This window comes from Pelobates fuscus, chromosome 2 (assembly GCF_036172605.1).
Source record: "Pelobates fuscus isolate aPelFus1 chromosome 2, aPelFus1.pri, whole genome shotgun sequence".
Lineage (NCBI taxonomy): Eukaryota > Metazoa > Chordata > Amphibia > Anura > Pelobatidae > Pelobates > Pelobates fuscus.
Genome location: NC_086318.1, coordinates 219,826,539 through 219,846,465, shown reverse-complemented (window position 1 = coordinate 219,846,465; position 19,927 = coordinate 219,826,539). Strand labels below are relative to the sequence as shown.

The following is a 19,927-nucleotide window of genomic DNA, read 5'->3' as shown; positions in this document are numbered from 1 at the left end:
TTCAACACTCCTAATGTTCGACCGCCTGTTCCAACAAGAAAAAGCCGTTAACGAGTATTTGTATGACCGGGGTGCTAGGACAGCCTCTGCGGAGCTGGGATTTTTTTTGCCACGTTACTGGACGCTCATGCGCAATGCCTGTAGGCTCATGCATCCTTTTGAGGAGGTGACAAACCTAGTCAGTCGCACCGAAGGAACAATCAGCGACATCATATCATTTGTTTTCTTCCTGGAGCGTGCCCTGCGAAGAGTGCTGGATCAGGCCGTAGATAAGCGTGAAGAGGAAGAGTTGTGGGCACCATCACCACCAGAAACAGCCTTATCAGCATCGCTTGCTGGACCTGCGGCAACGCTGGAAGAGGATTGTGAGGAAGAGGAGTCAGAGGAGGAATGTGGCTTTAAGGAGGAGGAGGAAGACCAACCACAACAGGCATCCCAGGGTGCTCGTTGTCACCTATCTGGTACCCGTGGTGTTGTACGTGGCTGGGGGGAAGAACATACCTTCAGAGAGATCACTGAGGACGAGGAACAGGACATGAGTAGCTCGGCATCCAACCTTGTGCAAATGGGGTCTTTCGTGCTGTCGTGCCTGTTGAGGGACCCTCATATAAAAAGGCTGAATGAGAACGACCTGTACTGGGTGTCCACGCTACTAGACCCCGGTATAAGCAGAAAGTGCCTGAAATGTTACCGAATTACGGCAAGTCGGAAAGGATGCCGCAGTTCCAAAATCAATTAAAAAGTATGCTTTACACAGCGTATAAGTGTGATGTAACAGCACAACGGGAATTGAACAGGGAAAGAGGTGAAAGTAATCCTCCTCCTCCCACGACCACGCCGGCAAGGACAGGACGCTTTACAGACGTGTTGTTGATGGAGGACATGCAGAGCTTTTTAAGTCCTACGCATAGCCACAGCCCTTCGGGGTCCACCCTCAGAGAACGACTCGACCGACAGGTAGCAGACTACCTCGCCTTAACTGCAGATATCGACACTCTGAGGAGCGATGAACCCCTTGACTACTGGGTGTGCAGGCTTGACCTGTGGCCTGAGCTATCCCAATTTGAGCTAGAACTTCTGGCCTGCCCCGCTTCAAGTGTCCTGTCAGAAAGGACCTTCAGTGCAGCAGGAGGTATTGTCACTGAGAAGAGAAGTCGCCTAGGTCAAAAAAGTCTAGATAACCTCACCTTTATTAAGATGAATGAGGGATGGATCCCGAAGGAACTGACAGTGGGCGATACATTCGACTAAAAAAGGCCTGATGAGGGGGACGTAACAGGGTGTCGTGGCTGACGGCCTGCCGCGTGATATTTAAATCCCTAGCTCACCCCAGTACCTTGCCCTGTCGTGGTTTCCTGTTCCTGGTTTCCTGAGAGTGCTTTATCATTGTGAATCTGATTTCCTGGTATCCCGATCTTGGCTTTTCCTTTCTTATTCTGAATTCTGGTTTCCCTGACTTGGCTTGTGTAAACGGTATTGTGTATTTTCTGGCTTCCTTGACCTCGGCTTTCCTTTTGACCATTCTCTGTCTCTAGCGAATTAGTCCGGCCATTCTAAGGTCCGGTTTTCGCTCTGTCCTTTTATTTTCCTTTTCTTGCCTATGTATATGTTTACATAGTTTCTGCGAGCTGGACCACACTAGTAGTCGCGACATTGGGATTAAATTGATAAGAATAGTACTACTTAACACACCACTCCTATCTGGTGGCCTATTAGATTGCACGCGCAGTGCCCCAAATTTGAAGTAGGAGGACCGACCAAGCATCTTTTTCCATCTCCCGGTTCCTAAAATCGATGCCTTATATACACGTCCCCTGATAGGGGACGTAACAGGGATTAAACTGATAAGAATAGTACTACATAACACACCACTCCTATCTGGTGGCACATTAGATTGCACGCGCAGTGCCCCAAATTTGAAGTAGGAGGACCGACCAAGCATCTTTTTCCATCTCCCGGTTACTAAAATCGATGCCTTATATACACGTCCCCTGATAGGGGACGTAACAGGGATTAAACTGATAAGAATAGTGCTACTTAACACACCACTCCTATCTGGTGGCACATTAGATTGCACGCGCAGTGCCCCAAATTTGAAGTAGGAGGACCGACCAAGCATCTTTTTCCATCTCCCGGTTCCTAAAATTGATGCCATTGTAACCCTGTAACCCTTTTTTGCCCTTTTTTGCCCTGCTCCTGGCAACAAGCCGTAGCTAGCAGCAGTTACACCTTCTTATGTGGCTGACAGGGATCCTGAGCCTCCGCTATAGTTGGGAAATCGGGACATCTTGTTCTGACACAGTGCCTCCACTCAGTGCAACTTCTATTTATGGGGAACCCACCCCACTGAGTAGATGAGTAACCTCCACTTAATACCTCAGAGACATGAAATAAATACAGACATGGGAATAAACACTGTATTGTGGTCAAAGGGATACACATATAACAGCCACATATAACAACGCAGTTCCTGGCTAATGTTAAACACAGTCACAAGAGTCTTTAGCAGCAGGAATGCAGACAACAAACTTCTCTTATTAACATTAATAACTACATCTGAACAGTTAAACTTCTAGGTACCTGCAGGTAAATTATGTGCACAACGTTGGGGCCCTTAGGTGTAGGTAGCGCTACCCAGGTACAGTTATAAGGGAGAATCCTGAAGCAATCTCTGGAGACAGTACCTTTGAGTGACTTCTGTAACTGCAGATATTTCCAGAGAGATCCAGCAGAATGTAGGACAGCAGCAGAACAGCAATGGCAATCCTTTCTCTTCCTTCTGCTGGCAGGATGCAAGAGCTCATTCACACTCCTGCAGAAAGTTCCAGAATCTGCAGGGAGTTGAACATAAAATGACAGTCTTCTAATTCTCCTAGCAGAGCAGTAGACCGTCTCCAACTTCTTGTAGTTGCAGTGCATTAGCCTTCCCCTGTTATTATCTCACTGTCCCAGCAGTAATAGACCATATAAACAGGTAGGAACACACTTTCTGTATAGCAGACTCAGAGAACATGGCTTCTCCCCTGTCCTCTTCTTCCTGCCATCCTAGCCCCTCCTCCTCACAAGACAGGGCAAAGGGCAATGTTCAATATCTCAAAACTTAAAGTAAAAACAGTAAAATATAGCAGTCTGTTACATCCTCCCCTCTGTAGAATCCTTGCCTTCCACTGGCAAGAACAGTCCATCTGGTTTATAACCGTTTAACAAGATGGTACAATACAATCTAATACAGGGAAATTCTATCACTCAATATTTCAGTCAAAGTATGCAATACATTGATTAACTTAAAGTGCACGTGTGGGGGTTCCGAGAATATGTGGGTTCCCCAATGTTGTCATAGGTCAAGAATCTCGGGGCCCTCCGATTTCTTCTGCCCCTACCTAGGTTGCTCGGTGGTTGTCCACTAATTTCTTCATTACAGGGTCTTTCGCCCACACCATTGGGAAGGGATCTGGTAGACAGAGGTCCAGATCCTCGTATAGAGTTAGAGTCGCTAACTGGTGAATGAGGGACAAAGCTGGGACTTTCAGGATTCAATCCAGATGAGGGGGAAGAAGGAGAAGGAGCAGAGGTAGAAGGGACCAACTGTGTTTCTGGCGCTGTCCGCCATTCTCTGTCAGGGCTGGAACCTGTAGCTTCTTCTTTATCATTAGTTGGTGAAGTCCCGCTGGGACCTTCTCCAGGGTTGTCTTCTGATAGGGGACATAACAGGGATTAAACTGATAGGAATAGTACTACTTAACACACCTTATAATAACGCAGAGAGAGGCAACGCAAAGAGAGAAGAGTCTGAAGAAGAGGAGTCAGAGGAGGAAGGTGGCTTTGAGGAGGTAGAAGACCAAACACAGCAGGCGTCCCAGGGGGCTTGTTGTCACCTTTCGGTGACCCTTGGTGTTGTACGTGGCTGGGTGGAGGAAGAAACCTTCAATGACATCAGTGAGGACAAGGAACGGGACATGGCTAGCTTGGTATCCAGCCTTGTGCAAATGGGGAGTTTGCGTTTGTGCAAATGGACTGTTTGCGGTTGTTTGCGGTGCGTTAAACGGGGAGTTTGGTCTGTCACTGTGAAGCGGGCATAACCCTTACACTACCTGATTGATACAACATCATACCTGATGTTTTAAAGCAGGTTATTCCAAACAATTTAGGAATGTTAGGTGATTTATGCCATTTATGGATTAAAACCAGACTCTGCATCAACTATGTAATTTTCCATGGGAGTTTTGCCATGGATCCCCCTCCGGCATGCCACAGTCCAGGTGTTAGTCCCCTTGAAACAACTTTTCCATCACTATTGTGGCCAGTAAGAGTCCCTGTGGGTTTTAAAATTCGCCTGCCTATTGAAATCTATGGCGGTTCGCCCGGTTCGCCCGTTCGCGAACATTTGCGGAAGTTCGCGTTCGCCGTTCGCGAACCGAAAATTTTATGTTTGCGACATCACTAATGAATAAAATTAACATTTAATGGCTGTCCCCTAACCCACATCAATCATAATTGTTCTAAGCAGTCATCTCCAAATCGCAAAACAAAACCATTCATCTATTGTCTGCTTTATTTGTTTCATGATTTAGTTATGTGGTGATTCCGAGTTATGGAATTTGGATGACCCGCTGATGCACTATAACCATTTCATTTCTTTAAATTGGTTATAGAGCTTGGAGTTCACTAGTACTACCCCTCTATTCAGTGTTATACACATTGTGTGCATATTAACACTAATTAAGGGTCCCTGGACACCCATAGTTTGGCCCCCACTGGAAGTATGACTAAAGCAGAGAACATACACTTCCTTTTAGCCATACCAATTCATAACAGCAATGGTGGCTGTGACAGGCTGAGAGCAGTCAGCTGATACTCTTAGACAATCACCTCCATTAAAACATTAAATGTGGCTTATCAATGATTGGAAGGTCAGTGCCAGAGGGCTCCGGACACTATTACTACTTCAATGAGATGAAAAAGTAGATGAGTTACATTGCCTACCGCCAACCTTTAAGAATCCAGCCAGTTATCCAAAATCTGTGTTTAGATAACTGCTAGAGATGTTACTTGGTGACTAATTTAATGTCTGGAAGAAATAAAACAACTTTAGTTTCATTGAGGTTTTTCAAGAGACTTTTTGCACTTTCTGGCAGAGTCTTAATTTAAAATTGATTTTAAGGTTGCTGCGCCCTCTGAAGGCATGAGCCGCCTATGGTGTTTATGGCATAATATGCACTGCATTAGGACTAAGTACTATAATCCAAAGCTAATAATAGGTAATCAGATTCCATGGTAAACTCTTATAGTCTTAGTAACTACTACTACTACTACTAATAATAATAATAATAATAATAACTAACCATACATTACTTAAAAAAAGCATTAATAATGTAATTATTGTTGTTAATATTAGTAAATGTATAAAGTACTGTACAACTAAAACTTGTTAAAAAATAACTTCAATATGCCATTCACTTTTACACGAACAAGTGAACGCTCATGTATGCAATGCAAACACCACCACTAAAATATAAAGCCTTTAAGAAAACAAGGGCTTCTAGAGAGCCATAAAACAATTTGTTGAGAGTAGGCCATTTCAGTCATATATATTTTGTTTTTCAATATTCCCAACAGCCTAGTTAACAAGGATGTTTTTGGTTGCTATGCTAGCACAAAACTATTTTTTTTTTGAGTTTGTAATTTTACTAACCAGTGTAAAAATGACCTTTGATGTTAATGTTTATGTAATAATTCACGGAAGCAGAACTGTTACAAAGTGATAATTTCTTATTGCCTCTATCCTGTAAATTCTATAGGCCTGCCTACAGGAATCTGTGTACTTGGGCCACCTACTTTTTCAACAAATGTGTTCTTTTCATCTTGAGACATACAGTTAGGTCTGGAAATGTATGGACAATGACACAATTTTCATAATTTTGCCTTTGTACGTCACGACAATGGTTTTGAAGTGAAACCAACGGGATGCAATTGAAGTGCTCTTAGCTTTAATTCAAAGGATTAAACAACTGCATCGTATATGAAACGTTTAGGAATTGCAACCATTTTCATACACAGCCCTCTTATTTCAGGGGCTTAAATATAATTGGACAAATTAACACAATCATAAATAAAATGAACATTTTAATACTTTGTTAAGGATATTTTGCAGGCAGTGGCCGATTGAAGTCTAGAACGCATGGACATCACCGAACGCTGGGTTTCCACCATTGTGATTCTTTGCCAGGCCCTTACTGCAGCTGTCTTCAGTTGTTGTTTGTTCGTGGGTCTTTCTGACTTAAGTTTTGTCTTCAGTAAGTGAAATGCATGCTCAATCGGGTTGTGATCAGGCGATTGACTTGGCCATTGCAGAATATTCCACCTTGTGCCTTAAAAAAACTCCTGGGTTGCTTTTGTAGTATGTTTTGGGTCATTGTCCATCTGTAAAGTGAAGCGCCGTCTAATCAACTTCAATGAATTTGGCTGAATCTGAGCAGACAATATATCCCTATATGCTTCAGAATGCATACGGCTGCTTCTGTTTTCTGTCATATCATCAATAAACATTAGTGAGACAGTGCCATAGGAAACCATGCATGCCCATGCCATCACAGTGCCTCCACCGTGTTTTACAGATGATGCGTTATGGTTTGGATCATGAAGTCTTCTCCATCCTTGTTTCTTCCCATCATTCTAGTACACGTTGATCTTAGTTTCATCTGTTCAAAGAACACTGTTCCAAAATTGGGGTCGCTTTTTTAGATGTGTTTTGGCAAAGTCTAATCTGGCCTTTCTATTCTTGAGGTTTATTGCTGTTTTGCACCTTGTGGTGAACCGTCTGTGATTGCTGTCATGAAGTTTTCTCTTTCTGGTAGACTTGGAAATGATATGTCTACCTCCTGGAGAGTGTTCTTCACTTGACTGGATGTTGTGAAGGGGTTTGTCTTTACGATGGACAATATCCTACAATCAGCAACCACTGCTGTTTTCCATGGATTTCCAGGCCTTTCCAGGCTGCAGAGCTCACCAAGGCATTTTTTTTCTCAGAATGTGCCAAACTGTTTGGCCACTCCTGCTATTTCTCTGATGGATCTTTTTTTGCAGCCTAAGGATGGCCTGTTTCACTTGCATTGAGAGCCCATTTGACTGCATGTTGTGGGTTAACAGCAACAGAATCAACTCCAGACCTTTTACCAGCTTAATTGATGAAGAAATAATGAAGGAATATCCTACACCTGTCCATAAAACAGCTTGCCTGACTGTATGTTGGAATTCATTTTCATTTAAATATGGTAATTGCATATTTTTTCATTTGTAGAGAGATGGGATGATACAAACTTCCCGACTCTCTAGTTCATCCTCAAAATCATAGACAACTGCTTTTTTTTGGTAGGGGAGTGAGGAGGATGAGAATTTCATGCCTACATGGCTTCATTGCATTAATATGGTTATAGTGTCTAGATTCTCTGTGTGTCGTTATTTTATGTGAACAGTTTTAACAAGTGTCAGATGACTTTTTTTTTTGCCTATCACAATCACCCATGGACTGATATGGCTTAAAAAAAAAAGTAATCCAGGCTGCTATTTTAACCAGGGGAACCCACTGCTTGGTTTAACACTATAAGAAGGGACTGCCCTAGTGAAGTCCGGGCATCAGAGGCGGCTCTCTAATTAGGCGGTTTAGGCGGCCGCCTAAGGCCTCGCGCTGGCGGGGGCCTCGCGGCCGCCTAAACCGCCTGTTGGCAGAGTGTGTCAGGTCCTCGGTCAGTGACCGAGGACCTGACACCAGGAGGGGGCCCGGCGGCTTGCCCGGTATGCCGCCGGGTGCGAGGCCCCTCCTGGCTGCCCGGCCACCATCGCAGACACTGGTCTGCAGCTCCGCAGTGTGCAGAGCTGCAGACCATGTGACTCGCGAGAATTGGCCAATCAGAGCGTTGCCGCGGGTTACCACGGCAACGCTCTGAAATCTCGCAAGACTACTCGGTCTGCAGCTCTGCAGACCGAGAGCAGTGGCCACCGGACCACCAGGGAGCCCACTGGACCACCAGGGAAATCAAGGTAGGCTCTCCCTCCCCATCACCCCCCAACACACTCAGCCTCACCCCCCCAGTCACCATCACCACACTCAGCCTTACCCCCAGCCTCACCATCCCCCCACCACCACCCTCAGCCTCACCACCCCACCACCATCACCCCCACCACCCTCAGCCTCACCACCCCTAGCCCCCACCACCCTCACCATCACCCCCCACCACCACCCCCACCACCCTCAGCATCACCCCCCTCAGTCTCACCCCCAGCCCCCCTCAGCCTCACCCCCCACCACCCTCAGCCTCACCACCCCTAGCCCCCACCACCCTCACCATCACCCCACCACCCCTAGCCCCCACCACCCTCACCACTACCCCCACCACCCTCAGCCTCACCCCCAGTCCCCCTCAGCCTCACCCCCACCACCCTCAGCCTCACCACCCCTAGCCCCCACCACCCTCACCATCACCCCCCACCACCCCTGGCCCCCACCACCCTCACCACCACCCTCAGCATCACCCCCCTCAGTCTCACCCCCAGCCCCCCTCAGTCTCACCCCCAGCCCCCCTCAGCCTCACCCCCAGCCCCCCTCAGCCTCGCCCCCCACCCCCCCCTCAGCATCATCCCCCTCAGCCTCACCCCCACCACCCTCAGCCTCACCATCACCCCCCTCACCCCCTCACCATCACCCCACCACCCTCAGCATCACCCCCCACCACCCTCAGCATCACCCCCCACCACCCTCAGCATCACCCCCCTCTCACTCTCACATCACCCCCCCTCCCTCTCACCATCACCCCCCCCTCCCTCTCACCATCACCCCCCCTCCCTCTCACCATCACCCCCCTCCCTCTCACCATCACCCCCCCCTCACCATCACCCCCCCTCTCACCATCACCCCCCCTCTCACCATCACCCCCCCTCTCACCATCACCCCCCCCTCTCACCATCACCCCCCCTCTCACCATCACCCCCCTCTCCCTCTCGCCATCACCCCCCTCTCCCTCTCGCCATCACCCCCCCTCTCCCTCTCGCCATCACCCCCCTCTCCCTCTCACCATCACCCCCTCCCTCTCACCATCACCCCCTCTCACCATCACCCCCCTCCCTCTCACCATCACCCCCCCTCCCTCTCACCATCACCCCCCCTCCCTCTCACCATCACCCCCCCTCTCCCTCTCACCATCACCCCCCCTCTCCCTCTCCCTCTCACCATCAACCCCCCTCTCACCATCACCCCCACACCATCACCCCCCTCTCACCATCACCCGCCTCTCCCCCCCCCCCCATACACACAACACACTTCAAGCAGCTACCCCATACACATAGGGTCTCAGACAAAAACGCAAACATGTTCAGAGACATACATTCACACACACAAGGATACTCTTTGTCAGACACACTCTCAGGCACATACACAGGTAGACAGTGCATCAATGTGTATATGTGACACTTTTTTTTGTTAGTGGGGCCTCATGTTTGCGTTTCGCCTAAGGCCTCATAAAGTCTAGAGCCGCCTCTGCCGGGCATAATAATGATTAAATAAAATGAGACAATTAGGTAAAATAATTAAAGTGCCTACAGTGTCCCTTTAATTCTCTAGACTGGAAAATTAGACCTGCTTGAATAACAAATGGTAATACAAAAGTTACGTGGTGTCCCAAAATGTTTAGTTAATTTATTAGTGACACATTGAGTTTATTATCCTGTTAACAAAAAAATTCACACATGGTGCATGAAACATAGTTGACATTTATTTTAGCTCTGATTTTAGTCACTGATACATGTGTGGTCCAGTTCCATCCACAGCTCTCATTATGCAAGAAAGTATATACATTTTTCAAGCAGCTTAAATATGTCTATATAAATATAGGATTTTGTTTTTCTTAATATTCTCCTTCAAACTTATTGATGCTGGTTTAAAGCCTGCTTCACTTGCTGAGATTAATAGCATTAGCAGAAGACATACCCGGTCCCCTGTTCTCTACTGGGATGGAGATAAATTGGAACTCAATCAGGACACAGAAAAAACACTCAATGGCAAATCTAGAGGGGAATAGAGACTTTAATTCTACAGCAGTGTCATTCTGCTGTAGATTTTCTTGGGTATAAGTCTTAACAGTCAAACTAACACATATCATTTAGGTCTGTCTTTTTAAAGAATCATAGCAAACAAATGGCACCTGGGCTGTAATGACAGTGAGGATGTTTATAATAATTTCAACCTGCAGACTGGGTTATTATGTTTATGTGACCAACTTGGCTAAAATGTGCTGCCCACCTGCATAATTACAAAAGGTAATGGTGCATCAAATCAAATCCTATTTCCCCCAATGTAACTTGCATTTTTTTATTTTTATTTAAACATGTCTGCTTACATAACCATTAAGGAAGAAGCTTCCATTAATGAACATTAAAGGCAAGTAAATAAAGCCTTGTTTGCCATATGGTATGAACTATTGGCCAATGCATGTCACTAAAACAACTGTGGGTTGCATTTCTCATAGTGGTCAGCCATACGAGGCATGACAAGAGGGCTGGTGAGGGGGTCAGGAGGGCTATCAACAGGGGATAGTAACACAGGAGGAATGCATAAATCATTATTCCAAAAACTAAAATAGTGCACTGGCTAGTGGTTTTGGAGGGCTGGCAACCCTTGGTTTGAAGAATAAGTACAAATTAATAACCTTTTTTGAGAACAAAATCTTACGTGAATTGCCCAATTCAATGGATTATGTCAAATTTGAGATTGACAGAGGATGCTGCATTTGTATAGTGTGACATAATATATATACAGATGTAATCAAAATTATTCAACCCACATTGAAAATCAAGTTAATTTAAATTTACAGACTTCCAGTTGTTTGCAATGAACAAATCAAACAAAATCAATTAAAGTAGATCAACACAATGAATGCTTCAGATGGTTTCCCCAAATCCAATTTTTAATGACTTCTCAAGTTTCAAAATTATTCAACCACTTCATCGCAAGCATCTTTAATACTAAGTAGAACACACTTTTGCTGTTATGATCTTCTACAAATGAGATGCATAGCTAGACATCAGCTTCTGGCAGTATTCCTGAGGAATCTTAGCCAGTTTCTCATGAGCAATGAACCCAGTTCAGTAATATTTGTAGGTTTGCATGCTACAGCTGCCTTCTTCAAATCCCACCAGAGATTTTCTATGGGGTTCAAGTCAGGTGACCATGGTGGCCACTGTAGAATTTTCCAGGACTTCTTCTGCAACCAAGCCTTGATGGTATTTGAGGTTGTCAGGGTTTCTCTGCTTTATAAAACAGCAGCCCTTTCTTACACTGTGTCTGGGCTGTTCAGCTGTTTTAATGATCAACTCCTTTCATTACTGTTGTCATGGTTACTCACCTGGTGGCTATCAACTAGCCCCTTTTGCTACTCAGTACAAGCTCTTTAAGTCACAAGTCTTAGTACCTACCTCCTTGTCATTGCATTTTTTTCAGTTTCCAAAATTGATTCCTGTGTTTACCTGGTTTGGCTGACTTCCCTTCTGGTTTCTTAATTCACTGATCTCTGTTCTCCTTATTCCAATTCGCCTGACTACCCGTTTTGGTTCCTGACCCCAGCTTGCCTCCTGGACTTTGTGTATTGACTATTTTTAACATTGTTCTATTTACTATTAATTAAGGTGCTTTGCATTTTACATCCTGTCTCTTGTCTGGTTCCTGGTCTCTAACAGAGGTATGCTTAAGATCATTGTCTTGTTGGAAGGTTCAAGGACGCCCAAGCTTCTGCTTCCTCACAGACAGCATGATGTCTTCTCCTAGGATTTCCTGATACATCAATGAATCCATCTTGCCTTGTGCATGTTGCAGGTTTCCAGTGCCAGAGAATGCAAAGCAGCCTTATAACATTACCAAGCCACCACCATGTTTAATTGTTGGCATAGTGTTCTTTTCAGCATATGCTTCATTCTTCTTCTTCCCGACATACCGCTGATCTATTGGGCAAAAAAGTTCAAGTTTTGTTTCATTGCTCCAAAGAACAGAATCCCGTCTGTCTGTAGCTTATTAATATAATTTAGAGCATATTGCAGCTGACTTGTGGGTCAGTATTGTGTACATTTTGGAGTTCTGGCATGGAAACATTCTATGCTTAGTACGCACCTTACTGTGCTCACTGAAAACTCAGTGCCTGTTGCCACCAAGTCTTGCTGCAGATCTTTTGCAATTACTCAAGGGTTTTTCACAACCTGCCTTCTCAGAAATCTGGTTGCAATCATTTTTCTGCCCCGTCCAGGTAGTGTAACCACTGTTCCTTCAACTTGCAAACTATGCTTCCAATGGTGTTTCTAAAAACATTCAGTGCCTTCACTATCTTTTTGTATCCTGTACCTTGTTTGTGAAGGACAATGATGTCTTCTCTTTGTGGATCATTCTTTTGACTTAGCCATATTTCTAATATGCAATCAAATGTGACACTCAACAAAATATGTGAATGTTACTGAACATACGTTAAACCAGGCAAGTGATAACTTAGTGAGAAGGCTATTATTAGAATGTGATTTAGACTTAAATAAGACACCTGATCTATCTGTTAAATCAATATAAAAATGCAATTCTCAAACAAAAATACATTATTCAAGAAAGTTCTTTCCACTTATATTTTGCATTTTTGTGTTTACATTAATTATTTTTAAAACTAAAAGGAAAATCAAATTCTTTCAAACATAGTTTGCTTTAACCCCTTAAGGACACATGACATGTGTGACATGTTATGATTCCCTTTTATTCCAGAAGTTTGGTCCTTAAGGGGTTAATCTTCTTTCTTAAACAGCAAAACCTGATTTTAAAATCTACACAGTCATGACTACAGTGATTAAACCCCTTAAAGGACCACTCTAGTCCCAGGAAAGCATACTTTCCGCCCGGCTCTGGAAAGGGGAAAGGGGTAAAAACTTACCTTTTTCCAGCGCTGGGCGGAGAGATCTCCTCCTGCTCTCCTCCTCCGATCCTCCTCTTCTCCTCCCCGTCGGCTGAATGCGCACGCGCGGCAAGAGCTGCGCGCGCATTCAGCCGGTCACATAGGAAAGCATTCACAATGCTTTCCTATGGACGCTGGCGTGCTCTCACTGTGAAAATCACAGTGAGAAGCACGCAAGCGCCTCTAGCGGCTGTCAATGAGACAGCCACTAGAGGACATAGGGGGAAGGCTTAACCCATTCATAAACATAGCAGTTTCTCTGAAACTGCTATGTTTATGAAAAAATGGGTTAACCCTAGAAGGACCTGGCACCCAGACCACTTCATTAAGCTGAAGTGGTCTGTGTGCCTAGAGTGGTCCTTTAATAAAACTAAGTGCAGAAATCCCAAAGCAGTAAGCAAGATTTGTAAAACCAAGTTCAAGAAAAAGATTGCTCATAAAGAGTAAAGTCCAATCAGCACTCACCGAGACTCACAACTGCCCCAAACATTAAACAATATGGTGTGTGGTGTGGATATTAAAATAAGCAACTGGGGATAGGTCTGTTCCCCTGACACAGTAATCATAATTTGGCAAGTCAAGTATCCGAGGTCCATCCCCTGTGCCATAAATTGAATTTAACATTCCATAGGCAGCCCCCGTCATGCCTCTACATATTAATGGAGAAAGAAAGAGAGAAAAAAAGAGAAAGTTTTCACTTTAATGACCCTAAAAAACATACCAAAGCATATTAAACCATATCAAAAAGTAATACAATGAAAGAAAAAGTTATACACAGAATATAAAATATTCAGTTACTCTTTACTAAATTAAAGTGCAGTGTTCATAGCAGACATTCATTTTAAATGTTAAAAATATTTTTGAGCAGTTTGACCAAATCACTGAGCATAAGAGAGCAGTTCATGGCTTAAAGAACTGAAGATGTGTTTGCCCAGCGGGTTGGACAGTTAATATGGAAGTGAAATGTCTGCATCATCTGAGCCTCAAATGAGCCTCAAATCTGTGAGAATCCTATTTTTGTAAAACTGCTTAATAATGGTTTGAAAATTTAAAAACAGGGAATGACACTCAAACACTCCTTAAAACAAAACTACTACAGTGAACTGTGAAATACAGTTTAAAGGGACACTCCACAAACCAAATGTAAAATAAATAAAAACACCACTGTTTAGTAAATATATCTCCATTTAATTATGCATTATTTTAAATTGGAGTGTTTCTAAAAACAGCTTGCAAAAGCTTAAGATATCTTGACTGAAACCTTTTGCAATACTTCCCCTTCTAACCCAGCCTAGACTTTCTGTGACTGTGCAACTACAGACTTACCAGTTTAGTTTATAAAAAAAAATATTTGCAGGCAGGTGCTCTGAGTAATTGCTTGCCTCCATTGAGTTAAGAAACCAGGAATTAATCGATTCACAGCCAAGGTTAATTAACAAGGTTAATTTATAAAAGTGTCAATTTTTATAGCAATCTGCACTTTTTGCAAAATATGAAAAAGCACTTCTGGAAGCTAAAGTGCTTTAAAGGGAGTGTGCATTTAAGTCCATAATGCAATCTATTAAATAGATTACCAGTCTTAATTACTATATATCAGAACTTGACATTGTATTACAATATTATAGACCTGAGAATTGCCAGAGCCAAAACTCATAAAAGAAAATGAATGTACATTTTTTTTTTCAGTATAGGTATCTGTCACAGCCCGCAATGCTCCACTCATCGGGATGCAGAAGCCAAACGCTTTGCGTTCCTCTGTTTGCACGGCCCGAATACTCCACAGGGCTTGAACAGAGAATACTTACCATTTGGCCAGGCGAACAGCTTCCTCTGCTGGTTCCCCAGGCCAAAGTGCTCTTCCCCACAATATATTAGATGCTGATCGCTTGAATAAATTCAAATGTTGTGATGTCACGTCTGCCCTTAAATTGACCACATCATCCAGGTGACCCCATTATCAAACATTTGGACTCTCAGAGATGACGCGGACCAATCAGAAACATTGTTGGCCTATATAATGCTAGTTTGGGCCCTTATTACTTGTCCTATCGTGGTTTCTGCCTTGATACATGTTAGTGCTCATAGTAAGTCTCTCTTGATATATTTTGATATTGACCTCTGATTGTATTTGACTTGGTATAATTCTGGTATCCTGACCTGACTTGTTATTCCATTTATCCTTATTTCTATAATCCTCACCTTGGATACGTCTATGTAGAACCTCTGTTTGTGGGATTTGATATTCCTTTAAGTTGAGGCGTGACGCCAATGACAGTATCATAAGTCTCCAGTACTACAGACCCAGAACACAAGGGAATTATTGTAATAAGATGAAGATCCTGAGACAAGCATACATTAAGAAACATTTGATCGAAACATAGAAAATAGCAATATGGTTAATTAGGGACCTATTCCAGATCAGTGATTAAAACCAATATAGTCAATCACAGAAAAGGACAGGGCATTGTCATTAGTTGGAATATTTACCCAAATGTGAATTATGTTCTGGGATACTCTGTTAGTATGCCATAGAATAATCTTTTAGAAAGGTATTAATACCTGAAAGTCTAAAAAAATACATAAAGGTACCTTTCCTCACGTATATGCACAAATATAGTTACAACAAGCATATACCAACCTGGAATTAATGAGCAGCTGTATAGTACATTTACAACACACCATGAAGACCAAAAACATTTGCATCCACATCTGTTTCCTGAAACATTTTGAGGGAAGAATATGTCAGAATAGTATAATTGATATAGCAAAGAATTTTAGAAGGACTGATGACAATTTTTTATGAAAGTTAAATATTTAAAGGACAGTTTTAGAACAGACATTTAAATAAAGAAATGCTCATATTAAAAGAAATGACATTAAGGACACCAGCTTCTCACACAATGTGGTACATTTTCTTTCAAAGAATTTCAGTTTTAAATTTGTACTTCACACTTCATCTCAATTATACCCACAGAGTAACAGGAAAGCAGAGTCTGCAGGAAAAGAAAATTGTTCTAAAGGAAAAATAAGCAGAAACCTGACCAAGGGCCTAACTGCTAGACCAGAAAAGAGGCAAATAAAAACGCAGATGCTAATGAGTACAAGTCTCTCAAAGTATAATTTATAGAGCAGGCTGGGTTAAAGCTGTAGAGTCCAACAATGGCTTAAACATTATTAAAAGAAAAACGGCTAAATATCTGCATGGCCTTCGCAGGGATAACATTGTTGAATACCGCCAAAGACAAAACATGTCAACTTTTGGCAAATAGGCAAGCCTCCATAGACATTTGAGTCATTATTTATGTTTTACCTGCAGAAAATAGGTGTTTACTTACATTGTTCTTCTGCGTATTAGTTACTATTGCCACTACTGTCTTGCTGATTAGAGGATAGTAGACTTGTGCATTTGGTTTTGGACAAACTGCCATTCCTCTGAATTTTGGATGATCGGTAGTAAATTCTTTTTCTCCAGACATATAACTGAGCATGCTTGTTAGCTCCAAAATAAGAGATAATCGATGGTAAAACAAGATGTTTGATCACTACAGCCACGCATGTTGATTGTGTTCACAAATTAAGTGAGAAGTGACCAATAAGGGGAAAAAAGGTTGAGCAGTAAAATAATCTATATTTATATACAGGGCTGTATTTGTTGTGAGGCAAACATGGCATTTGCCTAGGGCGGTACTTTCAGGGAGGTGGCAAAAAACGCCTTGTTTGCCTCACGTCCTGGGTGGGAGCAAGAGGTGGCCGACTAGCTCAAAGTGTAGGCGGGCCGCAAGGGAGCGCCCTTCTGCTGGTGTAGAAGGAGAAGCTACATCCAGGGTACTTTAGGGGAGACTAGCTCTCAAGTATTCAAAGATCTTCTTTTTCAGTAGGTTACACAGACAATTTTTTATAACATGTATCACTTCCTCCACCCCATGCTTGATGCTAGTCTAGGGCACCACAGGGGGCAATTGATGACCCAATGTAAAGTTTCCCTTTTGTCAGCCCATCTCTTTAGTTTCTATCCTCTTAGCAACAGGGTATGCTTTAGAGCAATGTGACTTAAAATCCAAATTCAATCAGATTCCTGTATCTCCCAAATTGCACAGGGGTTGCATGTAGAAGGAGGCGTGTTTGATTGGCCCTGATTTGCACTGATATGCCCATTTATGCACTTTTTTTTTCTTTCAAATCATTTCTTAAATATTTTTCATGAAAAATATTCTGTCAAGTGGGACTTTCTAATGAACGGGTGAACTTAATTTTATTTTACAAAAAAGGATGGGGCTGTGGCCCAACACGCAGAATTAAGTCAAATGGCCAGATTTAATGTAGAAAGAATAGTCAGAAACAAGCCAAAGTCAGGGACACAGACAGGAGCATAAATGAGAAGGCAAAGTCAAAGGGTCAGGGATACCAGAAATACAGATAGTCAGAACAAGCCAAGATCAAAAACCAGGATAACAATATACCAAACACACCTCGGATAACCAAAGTAGGGTTTAAATAACCTCCAGAGCCTGCTCATTGGTTAAAATGGAACCTATGACCCCAAAACGTTCATGTGCATCGAAAATGTGACGCTGCATTCACGTTTACATCACTTTTGACGTTTTTGGGGACGGCGCTGTTTAGTAGCTTGGGACTGAAGCGGCCGGCGTCCATAACGTTGGACCTGGCTGCTACACCAGATGTCGCACAGAGGGAGAGGCACTGTGGATTAATTAGTAACCTCTCCCTCCTGCAGCATGGCCTCACGATCGGGCGCTTCCACACGGTGCTGATCAGGCACCGTGTGAGCTCACTGATCAAGTGCAGCCACACGGTGCCGACTGGGCACCGTGACACACATGATGTGCATGGTTATTGTGAAAGTTGTCACCATTTTTTGGCCATCTCAAATATAGGGTTAGGATTCATGTGTTGCAAGGATTATCATTTTAATGAACTAAGGATTGTCAAATTTATGATTTACCTGTGTGTGCATAATATTGGTGCTTGTATAATGCAATACATTACTTCACTAATGCTATATAAGGATTATTTTGAATAGAGTGATTATGCCAAATGATGATTCATGATTACATGCCAAAGAATTTACTTGTACAAAACAATTCTGCTGATTCTTTTCTGATCTTTCTTTTCTCATTTAGGAGTTATGCTACAGAGAACACTATTGTGGCTACCCATCCTACTGTCTTTCTGTTTCTCCCTCCATGCTCAAGGTAATGGGTTTCTAGTAGTGTTATTTATGCATTAAAGAGTATTTGCTGTTTTAAGTTTAAACTTATTGTACTTTACAGGAATGTTAAGGGCTTCAGTATACGACAGGTTTCCAGAATTAGATATCTCATGAGCAATATCTTTTTGGTAATGAGACAGGGAATCAAGAAACATAGCATGAGGCGCGTTCTCCCATTAAAACTTTAGGTTTCCATGGCACCCAAAGCCAACCTACCCACTTTTGACTCATACACTTGTTTAAAGATTTGACCTGGGATGAGAAGACACACTGACACGAACTCATTGTCACACACTGACACATAGTGGGGTAAAATCAAACAAATAAGTATGAGAATTCCTCAGGTTTTCCACCACTTTCCCACCCCCCAATGCTCCATATCAATCTACATGTACGATAAATGCTTCTAACATAACCGAATTAAGCATGGCAATTGAGCTCCCGCTTTAAAAATCATAAGGGAACTGAGATAGGCCATGGATTCCCGCAGGCCTGGATGCTTTGCTGGGCATTGTTATTTTATGTGGTAGCATTATTTATAGAGCTTAGTATGAACTATAATACAACTAGCATCAATGATCTTCCAGCATTACAAGCATTAAAGTGTGTTGTGCCCATTCACAAGAATGGTAGTAGGGAGGAGTCGGGCAACTATAGACCAGTAAGTCTTACTTCAGTAGTGGGGAAAGTAATGGAAACCATGTTAAAGGATAGGATTGTTGAACATCTAAAACACATTGATTTCAAGATCAGACACAACATGGGTTTACTTCAGGGAGATCATGCCAAACTAATCTTATTGATTTATTTGATTGGGTAACTAAAATAATAGATCAGGGTGGTGCAGTAGACATTGCTTACCTAGATTTCAGTAAGGCTTTTGACACTGTTGCACATAGAAGGCTTATCAATAAACTGCAATCTTTTAGTTTGGATTCCAATATTGTTGAATGGGTAACGCAGTGGCTGAATGACAGGCAACAGAGGGTTGTAGTCAATGGAGTATATTCGAAACATGGGCATGTCACCAGTGGGGTACCTCAGGGATCTGTACTTGAACCCATTCTCGTTAATGTTTTTATTGGTGTTATTGCTTTTGATGGTAAGGAATGTATTTTTGCTGATGATATTAAGATATGTAACAGGGTTGATGTTCCAGGAGGGATAAGCCAAATGGCAAATGATTTAGGTAAACTAGAAAATGGTCAGAGTTGTGGCAACTGACATTTAACGTGGATAAGTGCAAGATGATGCATTGTGGACGTAAAAACCCAAGGGCAGAGTACAGAATATTTGATAGAGTCCTAACCTCAACATCTAAGGAAAGGGATTTAAGGGTGATTATTTCTGATGACTTAAAGGTAGGCAGACAATGTAATAGAGCAGCAGGAAATGCTAGCAGAATGCTTGGTTGTATAGGGAGAGGTGTTAGCAGTAGAAAGAGAGAAGTGCTAATATCATTGTACAGAACACTAGTGAGACCTCACTTGGAGTATTGTACGCAGTACTGGAGATCGTATCTCCAGAAGGATATTGATACCTTAGAGAGAGTTCAGAGAAGGGCTACTAAACTGGTTCATGGATTGCAGGATAAAACTTACAAGGAAAGGTTAAAGGAACTTTACATGTATAGTTTGGAGGAAAGTCGAGACAGGGGGGATATGATAGAAACATTTAAAAACATAAAGGGAATCAACACAGTAAAGGAGGAGACTATATTTAAAAGAAG

At 42.8% G+C, this 19,927-nt stretch overlaps 1 protein-coding gene across 1 annotated transcript in view; it reads left to right on the top strand.

Moving 5' to 3' along the window:
• The window catches only part of THBS2 (thrombospondin 2), a 105,407-nt gene that overhangs the window by 21,868 nt on the left and 63,612 nt on the right, over nt 1–19,927 (top strand). The window contains exon 2 of the mRNA XM_063443191.1: nt 18,110–18,181. Within this exon, the coding sequence (XP_063299261.1) occupies nt 18,115–18,181 (67 nt within the window). The 5' untranslated portion in view covers nt 18,110–18,114. The remainder of the gene's footprint in view (nt 1–18,109; nt 18,182–19,927) is intronic.